At 33.3% G+C, this 22,313-nt stretch overlaps 1 protein-coding gene across 1 annotated transcript; it reads right to left on the bottom strand.

The window, feature by feature from the left end:
* Nucleotides 1-309: 309 nt before the first annotated feature.
* Nucleotides 310-14,958, bottom strand: LOC123549059 (O-acyltransferase like protein-like). The gene is made up of 15 exons (XM_045336842.2): nucleotides 14,223-14,958; nucleotides 11,096-11,277; nucleotides 10,153-10,228; nucleotides 9,579-9,675; nucleotides 8,885-9,177; nucleotides 8,571-8,738; nucleotides 8,202-8,298; nucleotides 7,772-7,870; nucleotides 6,039-6,210; nucleotides 4,797-4,876; nucleotides 4,315-4,434; nucleotides 3,607-3,730; nucleotides 2,877-3,063; nucleotides 2,069-2,211; nucleotides 310-1,615 (listed from the first exon to the last, which is right to left on the bottom strand). The coding sequence occupies exons 1-15, from the start codon at nucleotides 14,713-14,715 to the stop codon at nucleotides 1,502-1,504; spliced, it is 2,445 nt and encodes an 814-aa protein (XP_045192777.2). The 5' UTR covers nucleotides 14,716-14,958; the 3' UTR covers nucleotides 310-1,501.
* Between the last annotated feature and the right edge of the window lie 7,355 nt (nucleotides 14,959-22,313).

Genomic DNA, 22,313 nt, shown 5'->3' with positions numbered 1-22,313 from the left:
TATTGTTTAACATATGGGTATTGTTGTAGAAACTTTTAATCCTTTGACAATAGAAAAGAGAGTCATACAAATTACAATGTTTTCATAAGTTCAATACAGAGGGACTACAAAAGTACCTTCGCACAAGAAATTTCTTTGTATTAGACGATCTACTTATATGAATGAGTTACAGTCGCGCGATTTGATTGGCTAAAAATACTGTTTCAGAATGATTTCATTTATAAAAGTGTGATACGCACATTACTACGGATAATGGATATGGATTTAAGAAGCACGTGAGTTAACGCAATTTGTTACTACCTTCTAAAATATTCAATCAGATCTTTTACAAAGTAAGCAAGATTTGTCAAAGTGGATCCCCTTGTACTTGATAATAAATCTTTAAACTTGATAATACTCGGCCTTTGATAAAATATTTTTGGTTTAAGCTTTGATCTTTTATTAAAGAAGGAGCCGGGACATTCTAATAAGTAGTGCATTTAATCACCACGGCTGTTTAAAGTTCAAGTAAAGTCTTTAGAAACCACCCCTCGGGTGAATTTTTGTTTTAGTTTTTTACGCCGCATAGGCATTGGTCTATGATGAAGAATACACCAAATTGTTTATAATAAATTGAAGAAACTATTAAGACAGGTTATTCCCTTTTGGACAACACATTTTGTCTTATACCACATGTGCTTTGACTGTTCATGTTCTATTTTGTAGAAGATATCAAACTTCTTTTTCAAAAGTATTTTGTCATTACTTTTGTTATCATTGTGCGTCTAACATGTTTGTCCAGGTACTCCGGGGTTGAAAGTGTTATAAACCATGTACATTTCAAAAAAAAATGCAAACATGGCAAAATGTAAGTGAAAGTAGAGCTGTCAAATTGACAAAAACTGCAGTATTTCAACAAATATAAAAGTAAACTATTTTTCATTTTCCGGAGTACCTAGATAAGTATGTAAGACACACAACAAAAATAAATTTAGAGAAAAAATGTGTTTGAAAAAGAAGTTTGATATTTTGTACAAAATATAATGTGATCAGTTGAAGTACATGTTTTGTAAGACAAAATGCATATTACCAAACAAGGTGACCTCTGTATAAAGTATTTTCTACTTCTTCTGAACTTCTCCGTATATATATGTTATGAATATTATGGGTCTGTCGGGTATAATTTCCAAAATGAAAATTTACCCAAGGGGTGATCTCAAACACTTTACATAAACCTTAAGGTGACATTAATCGACACTTGAGCTCTTCATGTGGGACAAATGACTGGTATGCACTGCCGTAATACTATGCCAAGAGCAATTCAGTACATTTTATACAGAAAATATTACCACAAATAAATGATACAAAACATAAAACAATATATTATCTACAATGAGTCAAAGTGCATCTGCCTGAAGATGTTTTTTTTCTGTTTTACATGAAATGTAATACAGAAATAATCAATTTTTCTATGTTGATTCGTCTACCAAACCCATTCACTGGCTTTTGTCCTGTTTCTTTATCATTTCTTCTTAAAGAGGGCTTTCTCAAGTCCCATCATAGGCGATTCGAAGAACAAAGAAACCATAAAGGCAGCACCGTAGGAAAGCACGAGATTTCCGAGAAATAGATAGATCTGAAAATAAAATACATTTAAGCTTTCATTAAAAGATTGAATGCGCAAATAATACGAAATAGCAGGATTTTTGTTATATGGCTAACATTTTAGTAGCCTTGTTTCAGGGCAGTCTAGAAAATGATTGTGTTAGAGAATGTTAAAGTTTCATTTTTTTACATTTACAATATTTATAAATCGCTTCATGAAATAACCTAAAGAAATGAACATTTGGATACGTTTTTATGCATGCTCAAGTTATATCATTATCGAATCAAGGAATTATTAATCTGAATCACTTGGACTGGTTCAAAACTAGGCTGTTAAAACCAATAGAAATAAAATATCTATGTTATGTAATATTTTATCCATCAAAGTATACATATGAATTTACAAACGACAATAACAAATACTGCTCGTTTATTTTATCAGTTCAGATGCACTTTATACGTAGAGAAAAAGAAATATCCTTACAATTCCGTAATCCGAGAAGTATACAGGCTTTGGACTGGTCTCGTAGTAATATGCCATTACAAATGGATGTAGAAGATAGGCACAGTAGGTGAGTCTACCAAGTGGTACAAAGGGACTCCATGACAACAGCTCATTTATCCAGCCTGTAAGATACACTTAAACTTTCAATATACTAATACAAGCCACATTCTTCAGTAATAAAGCTCTTTTGGATGTTTTACATTCATGTCCTAATACGTTTTGCTGAGTATAGTTAAGCATATAAAGGTACTAACACGTTTTCAACAGCATGGTCTGGAGTCGACATGCCCTTATAAGCGTTTTATATATAGGTCCTGATATGTTATGCACATCATAATCTAGACTTGACATGCGCTTGAAAGAGTTTTATATATAGGTCCTTGTGTCTTATGCATATCATAGTCTAGAACTAATATACGCTTCTAACAGTTTTATATATAGGTTCTGGTGTATTATTATTACGCATATCATAGTTTGAGCCGACATGCGCTTGAAAGAGCTTTATATATAGGTATCTGAAGTGTTATGCACATCGTAATCTAGAGTTGACATGCTGTTTTGATAAAAGGGATAATATTCTTTCAGCCAGGCTATAGAATGAATCCAAAAATCTGTTGACGTTTTCCGTATGCGTGCATGCACGCGTGTGCTAACAAAACTATGTTCTTAAGGTATGCTAACATTCCAAAATGCATTTAAACCGTTTTTAGGGTTTTGCAAGATAGAAATCGTGAGATATCTGTTTTGTTCAGTATAACAGTCTACTACAAATTATTTTAATTCTTACCTCCGTATCCAGTAGCACAAGCAAAGACAATCCAACATATAGCCACGCCCCAGCCAGTCCTAAACAATGTGTTATAGGCAGTGGATTGCTCTGCTGTAAATATATGCTCATCGTCCTTGGTAAAAGGACCATAAACAATAGAACAGACTGCACCGATGCATAGGAGCCAGCAAGCTAAGTTGATCATCTGAAAACAAATTTTCCATTTTTAAACAACATCAGAAAAAAGAGGGCATATGTGCGTGATTAATTTAAAAAAAAGTCCTTCAGTTTTCTCGTGGTCACGACATAGATAGCTGCAAATTATTTTTACAGAAGCATTTTCTTTGTTTATCGCGTGGCCACTGGATAAAGTAGAGAAAACATATTTTCAAAAAAATCCTTTAGTTGATCTCGTTGCCCAAGATAAAATAAAAAATTTACAAAATGTCCCCCATGCTTCCGTACAAAACAGTGTTTGGTCAAATTATTATTCCTTAAATCATGGTGGCTGATTCGTTTCATTTCGTTATTTCGTTCTACTGAAATTGCTTTCTGAGGTATTGCATCAATGCAACATATGACGACATTTAGAGTTAAATAAGCTTCATTCTTCAGTTTTCATTACTCAGTGAAAGGTGTAGAAATACGAGCAATCTGCCTTCTTCAAAAGTCAAAGTTTGTAAAATAACATGTGTAAATTATTCAAAGGTCTAAATTATTTTGAACTTTAAACGGATAAACCATTTACCACTGGTATCCTGAATCTGCATTTGCATTTATACAACACATAGCCAGTGACAAGCCCAACTAAATACGGTCCGAGTCTAGTCGATGCAGGGATGTACATCTGTTTGAAGTAGTGCTCATCTTGCCTGAAACAATTACATCACATGTTTTATCTTTCTGATGAGCTAATGATAAAAGAGGCAATATGATGAATTTAAAAAAAAAGGCTTTGGAACAAACTCCATAAAAATCTCTCTCACAGAAAAATGTTACTGCGTTCTTCTTAACTTAAAGGTACTTTTACTGACTTCTGCTCATACTTTTGTTATAATCTTGAGTAGATATAACAGGCAGTCATACAGGTAGAAGGTGTCTTAATCCCTCACAAAAATATCGTTTTCAGTTAATCATTGAAAAACTGTTGTTATTTAAAAAAAAAAAAAAAAGGATTCAGTTATTTTTTTCAAAATAATATGACGACATTTTGTCATTGATTTTACCTCAGGTAAAAATCAAAATTGTAAAATAAGCATATTTGTAGTATAAGTAAAACGATTTTCTAAGATTCTGAATAAAAAATGCAAAATTTAATGTCTTGTTCAATCTTTGGGTCAGTTTAAAGTATCCATTTTTTGTATTGCTATATATGGAATAATTTGACCAGTTGGTAAGGCTGCATTCTAAGACGGATCTCCACATCATGTTTTGTAATGTCAAAGCAAGTACATACTTCGGAGCAAAAGGCGACCATGATTGTGCCGGGTATTGGTGTTCATTCGTTATAATAGCTGTTGCCGCAATTGTTCCAGCCAAAAATAATGTACTGGTGATTCCGCCAAAAATGACGTTGCTAGATGAAAAAAAGAAGCATTTAGCTTTTAACATTCCTTTCTAAACTTACACATTCACAATTTGTTTTTTTGAATATTATTTTATTACATTTCATTAATCGTTGCATTTAAAACCTACCTAACGACATACACTTTAACTTTAACATAAAATATTCGTTTGTAAACAAGTTGTACATCTGTTCATAATTCGAATATTGTTTTATCACAAATTAAGAAATTACCCGAAATGTTAACAAGGTGTACCATAAAAGCGATCTCATGTTTAAATGTCAAAGAACACAAGGTAAGATAAAACCTCTACAAACATTAAACAAGGCGGACGATGGCAAACTTCCATATATTGTAAAAGTACTGTACTTACTAGAATAAAGGCAGCAGTATGAGGGGACTTATAATATACATTTGCATGTCATTGGCCAGGTACCATGTCCATCCCATGCACTGCAAAACATATAAGTAATGTTGTGGAGATATGTGTTAGAGAGTATGTAGAATTTTCTAAGCTTCCAGCACAGTAAAGGAGAGATATGGCATATAGCTGTACATCTATAAGAATGCACTAAGGAGTGAAGTTTTGTTTCTAGTCCATATATATTCTCTATACTTTCCTCTCTCAAATGCCAAAAAAGAACCTAAAACTTCAAATTTAAATCTTAATTTGATGAATTTCAAGGATGAACAATAAATATTTGACGTTATTTACAATATCACCTTTCTAAAAAATTTAGCTAGGCTATAAATTTAGCGACGGTATTTTTTGACCATCAGCTTAGCATTTGATCTCCTGAATCTCAAAATTACAATGGGTTCAACAAAGGCTCTAGAGGGAATGTTACTTTTTCACCTTCATTTTGGTAAGCTACATATCGAGATTTTTCTTTGAAAGCAAGACACGCCCTCACTGCTTAGAGTATCCTTAAAGTAAAGCTAATGAGTTAAGCATGTCTGTTCAAAATACGTTATTTTATAGATTTAATACATTACACTCTTTCCAGGTGGCCGCATTGACTTAAAAAAAACAACAACATTATATTTGATTAGAGTTTAAGCTCAATAGACATACACATGAAAAATACAGATTTTTTTTTCTGATTAATTTCTTGTCTTACAAATAAATTCTCTACAATATGCTCCTTGATTCAATGCGTAGCATTTGATTTCAGAAAAAAAAACGTAGTTTATACTAACTTATTTTAGGTCGATTACGAAGCAAGTTCTACAATTTATATTAATCACTCTTGAGACCTAGTTCCTATTCAAATCCATCGCGACGAGGGTATGAAAGCCTCGAGTGCGGGAGGTCGTTGGTTCGATCCAGTCGCGTCATACCAAAGGCATGTAAAAATGATACCAGCAAATCCCTTGTTTAGTGTTCAGCATTAAAAAGGAAACTGGCTTTTCGTCTTAGAAAGAGATAATTATACTCTGTCAGAAACCGGCAATGTCACTATTGTAAAAAAATAAAACGACTATGATGACACATCTTTTCGTAAAATCAGGTCAAGGTCTCTCTATTCTTGAAGACAATACTGTCACCGAAATTCATATTTTAATTAAAATACGTTCTAATTCTACTAAGTGCATTTTTAGGAAGAACAATTACCGATTTGTCTACATTCACGTAGTTGTTGACATAAAGAAGATTTGTCCACCAGCTATCTTTGCAGTTGACCATAAACGTACTTTCTCCTTCTCCCTGACTTAGTGGGCCTTGGGTTAGGTATTTATACAATACCGTTCCACACATGAGGATCAACATATACGGTGGCGTTAGTCTGAAAATTAATGTTTATTTATATGGAACAGACATCGGTCATTCTTTATATTTGTATATATTCATTACTTTCATTATTTAATACAAAGTTAAACACAATAACGTTTAAGCGCTTGAGGTTGAACTATTCGTTTTACGCAAAAGACACTGTATTTTGCAGATCTGATACAAAGTATGTTTCGAATATAAGGAGACATGGGTAGTCCTACACAAAGTATGTTTCGAATATATGGAGACATGGGCAAGCCTATACAAAGTATGTTTCGAATATAAGGAGACATGGGTAGTCATACATAAAGTATGTTACGAATATAAGGAGACATGGGTGGTCATACACAAAGTATGTTTCGAATATGAGGAGACATGGGTAATCCTATACAATATGTGTTGAATATAAGTCTAGCTGCAACAATGTTTGTGGGCCAGATATTTTCGTTTTAAAACACCAGCCAATGAAACTTTAAAAAGGGAAGGACAGTCTCTAATGTTGTCAGAACTTGTTGTCCAACCCTTTTGTCCTTTGATTATGTACGTTTGAATTGTAATTGTAATAACTTAAATAAAATATGATTAAAAAATCCTTAAAATCATTTAAAACGGGAGATAACCTATCCATAACTATGGATAACTTTCATGCAGCGTTTTCAATTGCTCTGTAATGCAGAGACTTCCCCTTTCTTAAAATAGGTATAGAATTTAAAAAGAAAGCTTTCTGAATTTATAAAACTTGTTCATACATTCATAACTGTACGCAATGCTTTGGTAAGCATTCTGCGGTTTCCTGGTAATTTTCAAGGTCAACAAGTTACACATGCACCAGTTATAACACCACTTTATTCACGCCGCTCTCACCTCAACGCAACCTCAAAGGCTCAGTTTTTTACCAACCAGCAGAAAACCTATAGGACCAAAGTTCTATGCCCGTTTATTTGGTCAACTTAGAAATACGTCTGACCGATTATACTTTGTTCATTGTGGACGGGATTGAACATGGTTTCAGACTTCATAATTCAAGCCTTTGTTATCCTATAGTTTTAGAATATCATGTTTCTGAAGAGCAAACTACACTTACGTTTATACTATGTTAGATAAAGAAAACATTTATGTAGACCTTTTGGCTAATTTTACAACCCTCTCCACCCATATTTGTGCCAAAACGTACCGGTGGTAGGAGGTTCATTACAGCCCAACTTTTTCTGACTGGTTACATTGTAAACAATTTTATACCGCACAAGTTTAAGAATGTTAGATACACACAGGTGTATCATTCAGAATATAGGAAACAAGTCGATATAAAATCAGCATTTAGCCTACACTCCTGATCAGAAGACTTCGTCCTACTAGGATTAAGTCAAGCCTAGGTTATTGAATTCAAAACATTTTGTCGCAAAGATTCTGTTGCCCATGTATCATTTTGTTTTAAATGCCAGATTTTAGTAACTGGCTTGTAAAAGTCTACACATGTAATAACCATCTGATAACCTGTTTCGGACCTGAAATTGATTTAGAATCAGTTTTTCCAACTCAGGATATCAATGTTACCTGTGGTTAAATTTTATTACCTCCAAAACCTGTGGAAATAAAACATAAACCAGTTGAATTTGCAAGCCCCTCCCACTTTCTTCAGCTCACGTAAAGTCAGATATGCCACAAGAATTCCACTGCAAAATGAATAGGTATAATCAAACAAATTTTAGTTTTATCCAAAATACTTTATAAAAGTTCTCGTATTCCAAGCGTTTATGGTGCAAGGCGTCGCATTATTCAGACGACGTCATAATATTTGGTATTAAATTGTACTTTTTACTCTAAGAGTTCATTCAGAAACATAATAGAAAAGAAATAAGAAACTTGAATAACTAAAACTAGTTTTTTTGTATGCGGGCATGGCTAGGAAAGATGTTTTATCAGTTTCATCCCTAGCAACGACTGTAACACAGAAAAAACATGTTCAGAACTAAAAGTATGTTTGAACTGAAATAACGTATTTACCTCAATGCAAAGAAAGTGTCCACAGATACAGACGCATTTATGATTGCGGTAAATGTCCACTGGTTGAACTTTTTACCCGTCAATGGTGCAGCATTGGCTAGAAAATATTTTTAAAAAAGCCTTAGTTGATTGTTGTGCGAGTGCAAATGAAGCTCTTTAAAGAAATCAGCTCAATTTCACAGTTCTAAACGAAATCTCAAATATTGTTCTCTACATTTTGTAGCCTGGCTTTTTATTGTAATTAAATCAATATGACTGGACGCTCATGTAATATCCTAAAAACATCTAAACAGATATTTAACATATGGTTTATTATTTGATATGTAAGTTTTAAATAGTAACTTATGCTATAAAAACTAGATAACTTACTTGCATATCCCACGGCAAAAAAATACGTATGACCAAGTATGACCCATGCCATACTAAGGAATCGGATCCCATTTACTGCACCTAGACTTCCGGCTCCTTGACCAGTTCCGAGCAACTTGCATCCGTTTGTATATACAGAGAACGCTATAAGGATTTTCCCAAGTATACCTTGAAAAAACATACAAAATTTATATTAAATATATTATGAAATTAATAGTATTTTTTCGTAAAAGGTATATACTTTTTAAAACAAATCTGTTAAGAGCAATATGATCATATAAAGATTAAACTATTTTATTTTAGCATTGCCTTACTTTTTGGGGTTCTCTGAAGTTTCCTTTCTCCGGGATTGGCAGGCGCCATATTTTGAGCATCCTCAGTTCTGTTGTTGGTAGCGCCTTTATCACTATTTGTAATTGAATAACCATCGCCCCCTCCTTCTTCTCCGGGCATCTTATCATACGCAATATAAGGCGGTGGAGATTCTCGGGGAATTGTAGATATTAATACAGGCGGTTTGCTTTCCTTCTGTGACGTCATCTGGATAGCGATGGCGTCATAAATTGTCCCAATCACAACAAGGGCACCTAGCACTCCCAGTATGCAACTTTATGAAATATACAATATACTAATTTATAAATATTTTGCCGTCTAGCAAGTAAGATATTTTGATACTAATATATTTTAAATGTCAGTCAGGACTTGCTGTCTTCGGATGTATCGTATGCAACGCTAGTAACCTAGTTCCGTTTAAAGAAACATATCTAATGCCTTTGATGGTTTGTTTTGTAGTCTATCAATCACATGTCTCTTCGCAAAATAGAAGGACTTTGCTTTTAAAGTGTAAATATTTGCTTCCGTTGCTCTTGTTGTCACCATTTACCTTGTTCTTATTAATTCAACAATAATAACTTCCAATTTAGAACTATTTAACAAATAGAAATACGCATAGATGTTCTATGATGCAATGAGAAGCCGAAAAGCTAGTGAAGGTCAGTATATACTCACATAGCTGCTATTGCTTTTGAATCCAGTTCCGGCGTGTCTCCAATACAGGACACAAGAGCTTTTAGTGGAAACCCTTCTGGAGCAACGGCACTAACCACTGCAAAAATGTTAAACTTTCTCATTATGTAATTGGTTAACATAATTGATATTTCTCAAAAACATTGCGTCTGTTTAAGCCATTTTTTATTCTAAGAAATTGTCTATTGAAACGCGGTATTTCTACTTTACTTCATCTGGCATATTAAAAATGTTATATATATTAAAATGTTAAAATGTGAAATAGGAAAAGTAAAATACATCTTTCTATAGACTATGAACAAGCTTTATTATAGGTCGTTGAAAATTTAGCAAGTTCACGGCCTTTTTGTGCAAAATGCTAATTTTGTAATTCTTTTATACAAAGACTTTAAAACATACTGTGGCTACATATTGAAAAACTTTCCAAATATTGTATTTTTTTACAAAAATCTTGACATCTTATATTTGCTTATTGTTTTAAAAGTACTGAAACAACACGAAAAAGTCATTCATTTTAATTAACATGGTTAAGCGTAAAATAAATCATTTTCCTTACAGGAGTTAACCATAATCGTCACATCGTCATTTGAACAGCGACTTGAAGCACATGAACCAAGAATCAGAAGCTGACCCTGCAAAGATATCATATTCGAAGAAATAAAAACCAGAATGTGAGCTAAACAACATACCGCACCATCAATATACCATGTCACCCAAACAGAAATTGCTCAATCAATCTGTATGAAAACCCTCAAGAAGCAATCGTAGAATGGAACTAAGTTAAATAATACCAGATCCGGATTGCATTTGTTTATGTTGTTACATTGAGTGGAATCCATCTAATACATACGGCAAAATAGTAACAACTGTGATAAACTTCCACTGGAATTCAGTATTTACATTTCTTTATTTTTTTAACATCGCTTTAAGTAGATTCAGTGTTGTATGTTTGGCTTAATAAATATGGAATGAGAATACAGTTCACTAAATACGGTTGTTGAAACAATGGATGTTGCACGCATCCCATGGATTATGCCCGACAACATGCTAATGATAACCGTCAAGTTTGACAACAAGCATTGTGATTACGTGAATGCTGGGCTGTGCGGGATCAATATATCTAACGGCCATATGCCGTTTTCAATGTTTTATCAAAGGTTATGAATTTGACCTATAAATACCTTGTGCCTCAAACAAGTATATATAGCTCATCCAAACTTCAGCAGGTGAACTGTACTTTATCAAAGTTAGATATCACATAAACTATTTACAAATCTACGCGAATATTTATGTGTTGGAACGTTGTTAACTTGGGTTAGACAAATAGCTAGATTTGGTTGAAGTACACTTGTTATTTCGGTAGATCATTTCTAAACGAATTGATAGATAACTGAATTTTCAATATCATTCGCGCCATTGTTTATTATGTTTCGCCTGTAAACGATTGTTCGTTTTAATTCAAAATGATTCTCGAGAAATTCTTGATAAGTGATACTAACCCCACCTCCAAGATCGCCTAAAGGAAAAATAATTCGACAATATTTTCCATCGAACTGTTCCGTTTTGGCTGTTACATTGTCGTAAATATTAGCTTGAATAGCTGTGCACTCTTCCATGTCGCCAAGCCACTTGAGATTGAAGCCCGCAAGATTACTTGGAATCTTGAAACTAGAATCGATCACTGTAATAGATTTTTTCTTTATGTAATATAAATAGTCCCAATAATGACTTTAAACATCTATTTGGAGATATTCTGCAAAATTGCATTGCTTACATATGCGTAAAGTAGTTAAACTTAAAAGAAGAACTTAATTCAGTGCTTATGGCAAAATAGTTAAAATGGCCATGAGCGCTAAGGGCTATATTCATAGACAAAACTCCAACACCACTCATTGAGTACACTCAAATAAATTGCCTAACGGTCACGTCTTCACTCAGGAAAGATTCCATTTGTATTCATAAAGGTGAGTGACAGTCGAGTCAACTCCCAAGAGTGAGTGAATGTTAAGGGAGGTCCTGGGGACCCTTGAGTGTTTCTCAAGGTCTCATAATGTAAGTTTAGATGATAAATTTACAATATTTAATTAATATGAAGGTAAGATAACAGTGTCATTTAAAAGCGAAAGTTCATATTTGTGCAAGGTATTTTGAAAAAAAATATATTTAGTTCTTATTTTAAATACATGTTGCTGAGGACGACGAAAACGTAAAAATACCCAACAAATTAAAAGAATGTTGAATTAATAAAAACGGTTAAAGATAGATACAGGAAATCAAATATACATCTACTAAACCTAATCTGACGGGGCTCATCAGTCACTCTCAGAAACACACGTCTTAGTAACTAATATTTACATTTCACAACCCTAGATATCGGTTATTTTTTCTTCTTCAATAATTCATACTGAAAAAAAATATAACAATTAAATGTCATGAAGAACCCATCATTACGGAAACATTTATTTTATAAAAGATATGAGCCGCGCCATGAGAAAACCAGCATAGTACGTTTGCTGTCTGGTCAGGATCTATGCTGAGAATGGAGAAACTATTAGCGAACCGTATGGATCATGACCTGACTGCGCCGATGCGCAGGCTGGTCTGGATCCATGCTGGTGGCAAATTCATCAGTCAATCCCAAAAACACACGTCCTAGTAACAAATATTTACAGCCTAGATATCTGAAAATTCATACTGAAAAATATAAATATTTCCCTCCGACTTAATGTGTCATTAAAAAAACAATATTCACCAAATCTCATTCGAAAACATTTATTTGACAAATGATATATATGTAATGATTGGAATTTACGTGGACTGGCTTTCGGAAACACCAACAGTTAAAGGCACGAGTATTATTCAGTTGTAATAAAATCTCAATACAGCGGAAAAAAAACTCATGTATTTTTAAGTATAAATTTTATTTTACTAACATGACTAATAATACTAATATTAATACGTTATATAAAACAAATAGACGGACGGACAAACATTCAGACAGGCAATAAAACGACAACTTCGGACTTGGCAAATTGATCTGCAAAAATAACGATTAACACTTTTGCATACCTTTGATGTTATTGTCATATATACCGTTATAATCCTATAAATATATTGTGTACAATGAAACCAATACTTGAGTTACCCTTCCGAAAGTTAAGATTGAGTGGGATTTATGAATATGACATTCGACTTCCACTCACACTCCCGCAAGGTCTACTCGAGGCCTACTTGAGTGATACTTACCCAAGTTTGAGTCAAGTGTGAGTTTGAGTGGCGACTATGAATATGGCCCTAAGTACTGCTATACGGCGTTTACAGGCATTAAATAGTTAAATTTTATTAAGCCGAAGTGCCACGGTTCAGTGCTAAGGGGCAAAATAGTTAAATGTTTATAAGCCCGACGTATAGTAAAATGTTCCTAAGCACGAAGTGCTGCAGTTGAGGGTTTACGGACAAATAGTTTACAAGACCGACGCACAGCAAATACAAATAAATAAATGTTCATTAGCTCGAAATACTTTGGTGAAAACAGTAACATGTTTATAACCCCGAAGTACAGTAGTTTGTAAGCGTTAAGTACCGTCGTTAATTGCTATTAACTGATGTGCGAAATTATTTGAGCCGCGCCATGAGAAAACCAACATAGTGGCTTTGCGACCGGCATGGATCCAGACCAGCCTGCGCATCCGCGCAGTCTGGTCAGGATCCATGCTGTCCGCTTTCAAAGCATATAGCAGTTAGAGAAACCGTTAGCGAACAGTATGGATCCTGACCAGACTGCGCGGATGCGCAGGCTGGTCTAGATCCATGCTGGTCGCAAAGCCACTATGTTGGTTTTCTCATGGCGCGGCTCATCAAGGTTTATCGGCATTATGTATTAATTGCAAAAACAGTTTCCTAGTATATACACCGGGCAAAATTGGTAACCCGTCATATGCTTTGTTCCAACTTTCTTAAAGAGTACTGAAATTACTTCTTTAAAAACAAGACACACGTTTAGATTTTCATGCTGTTACTAACATACCAAAATTTAAAAATTATGTTTTGAAGAAAGACATAATTTCATTCGTTTAACTACCATACCTCAGCATAAAAAAGGAGGTCACAAAAATATGCAAAGGGTGAACTTTTAGGGAAAGGATGAGGACCGAGAATGGTCCCCACCCACCTCCCCACCCCCATCATAACATTTACCAATAACTTTGTAAATTCTAGATATTTTCGAGCATATTTTTGGTTTTACAATTGTGTAGAAGTCTTAAGAAGAGAAAATTTATAATAATGACGGGGCGGTGATTATTATTGAATGATTTTGAAATTGTATCTATCAACTATTTCTCTGAGTGTACGCGGAATTTAAAAATACTTTCGCTAAAATATAAGATTCTGGCAAAATAACAAATACAAGATACCTGTTTTGTTTAGTATATTTTTACATTAATTATACGAGATGCAACATAATTCTTGCAAACCTAACTCCATTAGCACTGGGAATTAAGATATAAAACGAAGCTGAAAATGAAAATCTTACAATATACCGTATGATTCGCATAAAGAGTCAAGATAAGATTGCAAAAGTACAAAATTGACTTTATAAGGAGAATGACTAGAAACCTTACTTACTCTTCCATGCCCATCCTTCGAACCTACCAAGACCTTTGAACCAAAGATTCATATCTTTCCGGCATGAGTTGCTGACACCACTTGCTTGTAAAACTGGATCCAGCGATTGCAGATAGGAAAGAGCCATGGGAATGAGTTTCATCGGGTCACTCAGTCCAGTACTGGCTAGCATTGGTAATAATGGCTGTAGAAACTCTAAGATATTTTGAGATTCTGAGTCCGGCCTTTCGCTAGTAGTTTTAGGTTTTTGTGTTGTCCATTTCTTGTCCCCGGCCCCACCTTGCAGTAACCCGTTAAGAAAATCTCCAATTCCATTGAGACCATTTGTATTATTCAGCAACTTGCCAAATACTCCGAAAACATTATTTAAAACATCTATCGCGCTTCCATTTAGAGCCACTGAGGGTGTTTGTGTTACATTTTCAATAGCATCTATTTTGTCACAAGAACAAACGCAAACACAAACAACTGCCAAAAATGTTAAACGAGGCATGATTATAGGCGCGTCTTATCCGAGTGAATTTATAAACTTCTTTAACCAGATATTTCGCAACCAAGTCGGATCGTGCGGTAATTTTAAGTAGTTATCTATGTTTGTTTACATACCCAATCTTGTTCTTTATGTTTTAGTCTCCGAGGTTTTTTTTCTGACGGTTCAAAAAGCATCTCGTATTCGATTTGTTTTTTGCGAAATATTCGGTTTAAGATACGCCACTTTCATAACTAAATAATTCACGGGAATATACAAGTTAATTGCGGTTTTATATTCAAAAGCAAAACAGTCAATGCTCATACAAGGTTTTCATTATTTTAACTTACATGATATTCATCACACGTGGGATGTTTTTAAAGAACTTATTATCTTATATAGGCATAGGAAATAGAGATCAATATAATTGCACCTTTACTAATCCTACCAGGTGTTCGGTATTACAAAAGTGCTTCTATTGTGACATTTTGATACAAGCAAAACTGTATTATCTGCACTATTATTTACTTATTGGTACTCCATTTTATTATTGGCTTGTTAAAAGTTAATTTTTTTACCATATGTAAGTTGACAAAATCATAGGAACCATGTTTTGAGGGGTAAATCAAACACAAATGAATAAATCCTAAATGTTTTTGTTGTGCAAAAAAGTATGATATTGTGTCATAAACCATTTTCATTTTCCACTCAATTGTGTAATTGCAAAGGAAGTAAACTAATAGGTATCTCTGCTTATAAGGACTAGCCCAAGGCAAGAGTTGTCATTCTTTGTGGATCACAACTTTAAATCAAAAATTAAAACTTCTGTTATTGATATTAACAAAACTATCATAAACTTCACATTTGTGAAATCATTTTTGGTTATTTCAAGGACTTGGAAATCAATTTCTAGACTTTATTTAATGTATTACTATCACTGAAAATTTTAGGGACTATCTCTATCTTATATGTCGGACATCAAATTATTTGGCAAGAAGCCTATAACATAAGAATCGGCGTCAAAAACGCGCTTGATTAGTATAATATGCATGTACACTTGATTTATTTTTCACTTTTATTTTAATCGACTTAAAGGGCGGTAAGAAAAAGCTGGTGAATCATAAGCAGCTTTAAGAATTAAACGATTCCATACAGTAATGTAACTTGTCAAACTGGTAGGACTGTTATAAACCAAACCCAGGAACATTTTAAAATACGTTAAAACAAGTACGAAAGAAAGCATAAAAACACAATTTGTAGGAATGTCATGGAAGAGTATTAATATAGCGAATGTAAATTACATGTACGTAGTACTTCATTGCATGACATTTTAAGCGTTGTTATGATAAAAACGAGTAAATATTTAATCAAAAGGCAAAAATATGACCCACATACCACACCCAGTGATAACTGTCCCATTTTATCCATTAAACGTATATAATTATATTTCATAGCATGAGACTAGACGCAAATAACGGTGGTGGAGAATGTTTTGCACAACCATTTACTTTTTTTTTCGAAAATTGAGCTGAATCTAACTGGGTGTACGATCGTTCCAGTTTTGACCGCTTTTCGTTTCTTAGGTACATTTAAGTATTTTAGCCCAGACCGTCTCTGCGCAGTCACGCTTTCATTAATTTTACCTTACAAATATTCATTTGCAGGACTCCTTGAAAATAAAAGTATAAAATGTTGAATATAAATACCTATAAAATGTATCTACTCTTTTTATTTAGAAAAAACAACAACAACATGTTTCTCAGCAAGAACATTATGTTAAACCTCTACCAAGTATCTGTAAAACCAGGTCAAACAGATAAACATTGATATTTACTCGTAAGAATAGACATAAGATATATTTTTATCTGACACTGTGAAAAGTTTAAGATAATACGTAACAGATCAACGGTACTTGACATACTTGTCAATAAACAGATAATGATTCCAAGGTAATAAAGGAATTTCATCGGGAACCTTTAGCAATTATAGGCCAGATATATTTTTGTCCGTTTCTGATGTTAGTGATTTAATATCAAGTTATATTGATCATCATGTTAAGTATTAACCAACGATATTGATAGAAACGCATGTATGTACCGACAATTCACGCTCAGATATGATGCAGTTAACATTTCACTTTACTTAGTAAGGAACATTTTACTCAAAGGTTTAGAAGGGATATATATATATAGCTAACATGAAAATCTAAAATTTTAGCGCAGGGCTTGCAAGAATCATTTTTACGTTTTAGCGGAATATTTTGATAGTAAGGATTTAACTGTTCATGTAATAATGAAAAGACAAAAGTCAATAGAGCTTTTTCAGATATGAAAATAATGAGCTGGAAATAATGCGGAAGTTGAAATACCTTTGTTTTGTTTTTTCTCAGGTGTTTTTTTTTTCAAAATTCTTCGAGAAAAAGTTCTAAAGGCAATATTTAAAAACAGCAGGTATCTTTACTAGTTCACAGTTACGGAGCCAAAACATGTATGTTAGATCTTTAATATGAAGCTAATTAATCTGATTTTAGACCATTTCAGGTCAAACGAACACATTTAGGCTTCGGTTGTGAGAATTACCACAATAAACAGATTTACAACAGAAAAAAAAACACTTTCACGTGCAAAATTTAATGCAGAAAAGCAGTCATTTTTTGTGAGAAAAAAAAACAAAACAAAATTTTTCATTGTATGCAATACCATCGCGAATTTCCCACCTTATATTGAGACTCTAACTTAAGTGTATCAGAAATATTTTTAGAAACGTTTTTGACTTTAAACGAAGAGCTATTAAACTTTCGCAAAAGTGTTTTTTCATTTTCATGAAATTTAACCTGTAATCGCATGCTTAAAGCAATGCGATTGTTTTTTTTTTACTTCCGATTAAATAATAAATGAATAGTATGGGTTTCAAGATTAAAGGAGTGTTTAAATCTAGTGTAAGAGAGAAATCGTTGCGAAACATAAATTGTTTATTATTTCATTAATTATAAGAATACCACATTTGATAACAATTGCCTAGTATTCGTTTAGCGGAAATAATAATACTGCTATTTTCTTGACTTATTAAGCTCAGGTTTTCTAAAAACAGTTTTATTTTCAAGTCGCCCCGTTTGAAATATCATATGCAATATTATATATTGTTCGTATCATATTATTTTCGAGTTCAGTATACGGAACCAAAAACATACCTTGTTTATCATTCTACAGATTATTATAGGATCTCATTGGTTGATTTATTAACAAACATTTACGGCAAAAATGCTTGTTTATACTTTAAGTTAGCAAAATAAGTGGTGTGGCAAAAAATAAAATGACTTTCGAATATTTGTTTTCAATGATTTATTACATCTTGCAATATCAATAACTTTGTTATTGTAACACATTTATAGCCTTATCAGTGTACTTACGCATGCATTGTTTTACGCTCGTTATTTAGGGTTTTCATCGCGGGTCCAAAAACAAGGATATGCTCAAGGCCGTTTCTTGTAACAGACTTGATTAGCTTACAATGGTAACATGGATTTGATTAGCTTACCGTGGTAACATGGACTTGATTAGCTCACAGTGGTAACATGGACATATTACATTTTCAATCTCTTATAATTCTTTAATAGAATGGTCTTGCAATAGTTTGTTGTAATTGTACACTGTAATTATATGTTGTATGTTAGAATGAGACGTAAATAAAGATATAAAACCTGGACTTGATTAGCTTACAGTGGTAGCATGTACTTGATTAGCTTACAGTGGTAACATGGATTTGATTGGCTTATAGTGGTTACATGGATTTGATTAGCTGACAGTGGTAACATGGATTTGATTAGCTTATGGTGGTTACATGGATTTGATTAGCTGACAGTGGTAACATGGATTTGATTAGCTTACCTTGGTAACATGGACTTGATTATTTTACAGTGGTAGCATGTACTTGATTAGATTACAGTGGTAACATGGATTTGATTACCTTACAATGGATACATTGATTTGATTGGATTTGATTAGCTTACAACAACATGCATTTGATTAGCTATCTAAATATTTGTTTTATGTATAATAATCATGTTATATATATATATATATATATATATATATATATATATATATATACATAAATAAATTGTAAAATCAATTAAATTTTGAGTGTACATCAAAACCCCTTAATCAAAATCCCCTTTTCAGAAAAAAGACAGTGTGTTACAAAATCCCTTCAAACGTTTGATTCTGTGAAATTAGTCGGGTACGTATTATAATCTCGTTCGTAAAAATTGGCAGGGTGCCATAATCCCCTTTCACTATGAAATTGACAGGGCTATCAAAATCCCCTTGATTGAAATCCCCAGTACTGATAAAATGATAAAGTATTACAAAATTTAAAAAAAAGTCTTAAAAAAGAACGGTAATTTGATAACAATTTGTATTACTCCAACTTTACCATTCAGTTCTGCTTTTAGGAATATCTTTCCTCCTGAGATGCTAGCCATAACGTTAAATTACCTATACCATTTCAACTGGGATAGGGATAGTATCGAGAATGTTTTTGGGGAATGTCCAACAATGCACCTTTTCATATTGGAGAGTGTGGAAATATTGATAATGGTATCAAATTAAAAATGAAAGCGCTATACTGTTTAACACTAAATTTCACAAATTAATATTGGATCACGTTTTTCAATAACTTGGTATCTTAGAAATGATTTTCTAGTGAAACATGAACATATCTGAGCCGCACAATGAGAAAATCAACATAGTGGGTTTGCGACCAGCATGGATTCAGACCAGCCTGCAGGCTTGTCTGGATCCATGCTGGTCGCAAACCCACTATGTTGGTTTTCTCATGGCACGGCTCATCTATTTTCAGTTGAGGTGATTTTGATCAAGATGAGTTTGATTGTCACATCAAAGTTTTAATGAAATGCCATAAACATTTCTCGGTGGTGTTAAACCAGCACTTTGCTTGAAAGTTTTATTCATATGTTCCGTGACAGACGTTTTTGTTGTTGATGTATTTCTCCTTTTTGCCTGATGTTTTGTTTAGTCTTAATGTATATCTCTTTAAACTTTGTACCCGTATATAAAATAAAAACTTATTTACTTATTTCAAGTGTTTGGAACATTTTCGGTTCAAAATATATAATTTTCAGTACAATTCTCTTTGGAGACATGAGTCAAATTTAAGTCCAAGATAAACAAGATTTGGCAATCAATTACATATAAGGGACATTAGCATTTTAATAATAAAATTTAAATCGATAAATATCCTCAATCTTCCGACGATATCTTAAGAATTTTGCTAAAAAGACTGGATATGTGGTTGAAAGAAATCCTGAGTATAATTTACCACAGGGATTAGAAAAGAATACGTTTTCATGAAATTGCAATAAAACTTAACTTCGTTTGAACCAACACAGTTATAAACTATTTTCAGACTCAAATTTGGATAACCCCGTATATTTCGGATTGCATACATATAAACACATGAATGAATAATACTAAAAATGCATCCTGCATTTTTTGCCACTTTTGGTTAATTCGGTATGGAAATTTAGAAAATAGAGTAAGTAAGTAAGTAATTAAGTAAGTAAATAACGACTTTATTTAAAGTGGATAACATATACGGCATGGGATACATTTTTCAAAACCGATTAACAATATGGTCCACTGTGTACAATGAATAACTATGTACAGAACATCAAACATACTCTTACATGTAATAGAATACAAACAGATATAACAAACCTGAAAGGAGAACATTATGATACGAACAGAAGCAAAAAGCAATGACAATGAATCAATTTTATGTAAAAATTTAACATCTAAAATATACCAAATAAAAAAAAAATAAAAAAAACTCAAAATATGACAACATGCCACAATAATATTGCTTTGTACAATGATTATACATTAGTAGTGGCCGGTAGTATATTCTTACTTTTAATTATATATATTAGAGAGGTGCCACTGAAAATAGGATCTTTTGAATTTTTCTAATGTATCTAAAGATCGTATATGTTTAGGAATGTTGTTCGAAATTACAGCTCCAGAGTACTGTAATGATTTATGAAAGAATTCAATGCTTGGCTTTGGTACTTTAATTTCTTTGTTTTCATTTTACCCAAGTTGGCGATCACTTGTTTGTTTTTCAATAAATGTTGAAGCAAGGTGTTCAGTAGAGTGATCTTTAATGGATTTATAAACAAGGATTGCCTTTTTATACTTTATTCTCTCAGAATAAGTCATCCATTTTAATTCTTTAAACAATTCAGCTGATGGAGCATTATATTCTTTGTCAAGTATGATTCCTGCGGCACGTTTTTGAAATTTTAAGACAGTTTCTAAAAGCTCATCAGTACAGCTCCCCCATATATTACAATAATCAAGATGGGGTAAAATGTAAGAATTATAAAATACTTTTCTTGAATGTAGGTTCAGATAAAATTTTATTCGTAAAAGAAGATATAAATTACATTATTGCATTTGTTCATAGTTTGTTCAGCTTGGATCTTCCAGTTAACCTAGTTATGAATAGGTAATATCTTTTTGCGAAGGCGGTTTACTTAAGGACAAAATACCCTTATTTGAGAAATTGAGGTTATTGTTATAAATGGCTATTAGAATAAAAGATTCAGGTCACAGTGTCACATTCAGATTACATTGTATTTTATGGGATTCTTTTATGCGGATAATGTCACCACGTTTATGAATGATATTAGGAATTTCAATCCTGATCGGTCACGACAGATATTTGACAAAGCCTGTGCAAAACATGAATATGTACTTATGATATTGATAAACCATCAAACTTGACTTTAAACACATCTCACATGATAAGCACAGAAAAGGGTTGGCGATGTACAGCTGTTTTTAATTTTGAAAACTTACTTATCTGTATATTTTGAACGTGACCGCCTTTTCATTTTGCATAAAAACTACACATGATTTTTTTTCACTGGATCCACTTGTGTATCGACGGGGAAAAATCGTGCGCAAAAAAGCTATACACGTGCTGTTATCACATGATTTTTATTTTTGAAACGCATATATATTTCTACACAAATTAAAACCTGGTATCTGGGTCCTGTTTCTTCCATAATAACCTTTTCATTTAGCATAAAAGATGCAATTCAATCCATAGTAGTTTTGTTACATCAGCTACCACCACAAACGTACTGCCCCCAAGAATGTACGTACGTTTGCTCGTCTTTTCAAAGTCAGCGTCGATTTAATTATGTCTCCCCACCCCCCTCTGGGGGAGACATATTGTTTTTGCCCTGTCCGTCCGTCCGTCCGTACGTCAAACTTCATTTCCGAGCAATAACTGGAGAACCGTTTGACATAGAATCTTCAAACTTCATAGGTTGGTAGGGCTTATGGAGGAGACGACCCCTATTGTTTTTGGGATCACTCCGTCAAAGATCAAGGTCACAGGGGCTTGAACATGGAAAACCATTTCCGATCAATAACTCAAGAACGACTTGACCCAGAATGTTGAAACTTCATAGGATGATTGGTCATGCACAGTAAATGACCCCTATTGATTTTGGGATCACTCCGTCGAAGGTCAAGGCAACACGGGCCTGAACATGGAAAACCATTTCCGATCAATAACTTGAGAACGACTCA

The sequence above is a fragment of the Mercenaria mercenaria genome, chromosome 6 (genome assembly GCF_021730395.1).
Source record: "Mercenaria mercenaria strain notata chromosome 6, MADL_Memer_1, whole genome shotgun sequence".
NCBI classification, from domain to species: domain Eukaryota; kingdom Metazoa; phylum Mollusca; class Bivalvia; order Venerida; family Veneridae; genus Mercenaria; species Mercenaria mercenaria.
This window is presented reverse-complemented; position numbering and strand designations above follow the sequence as displayed.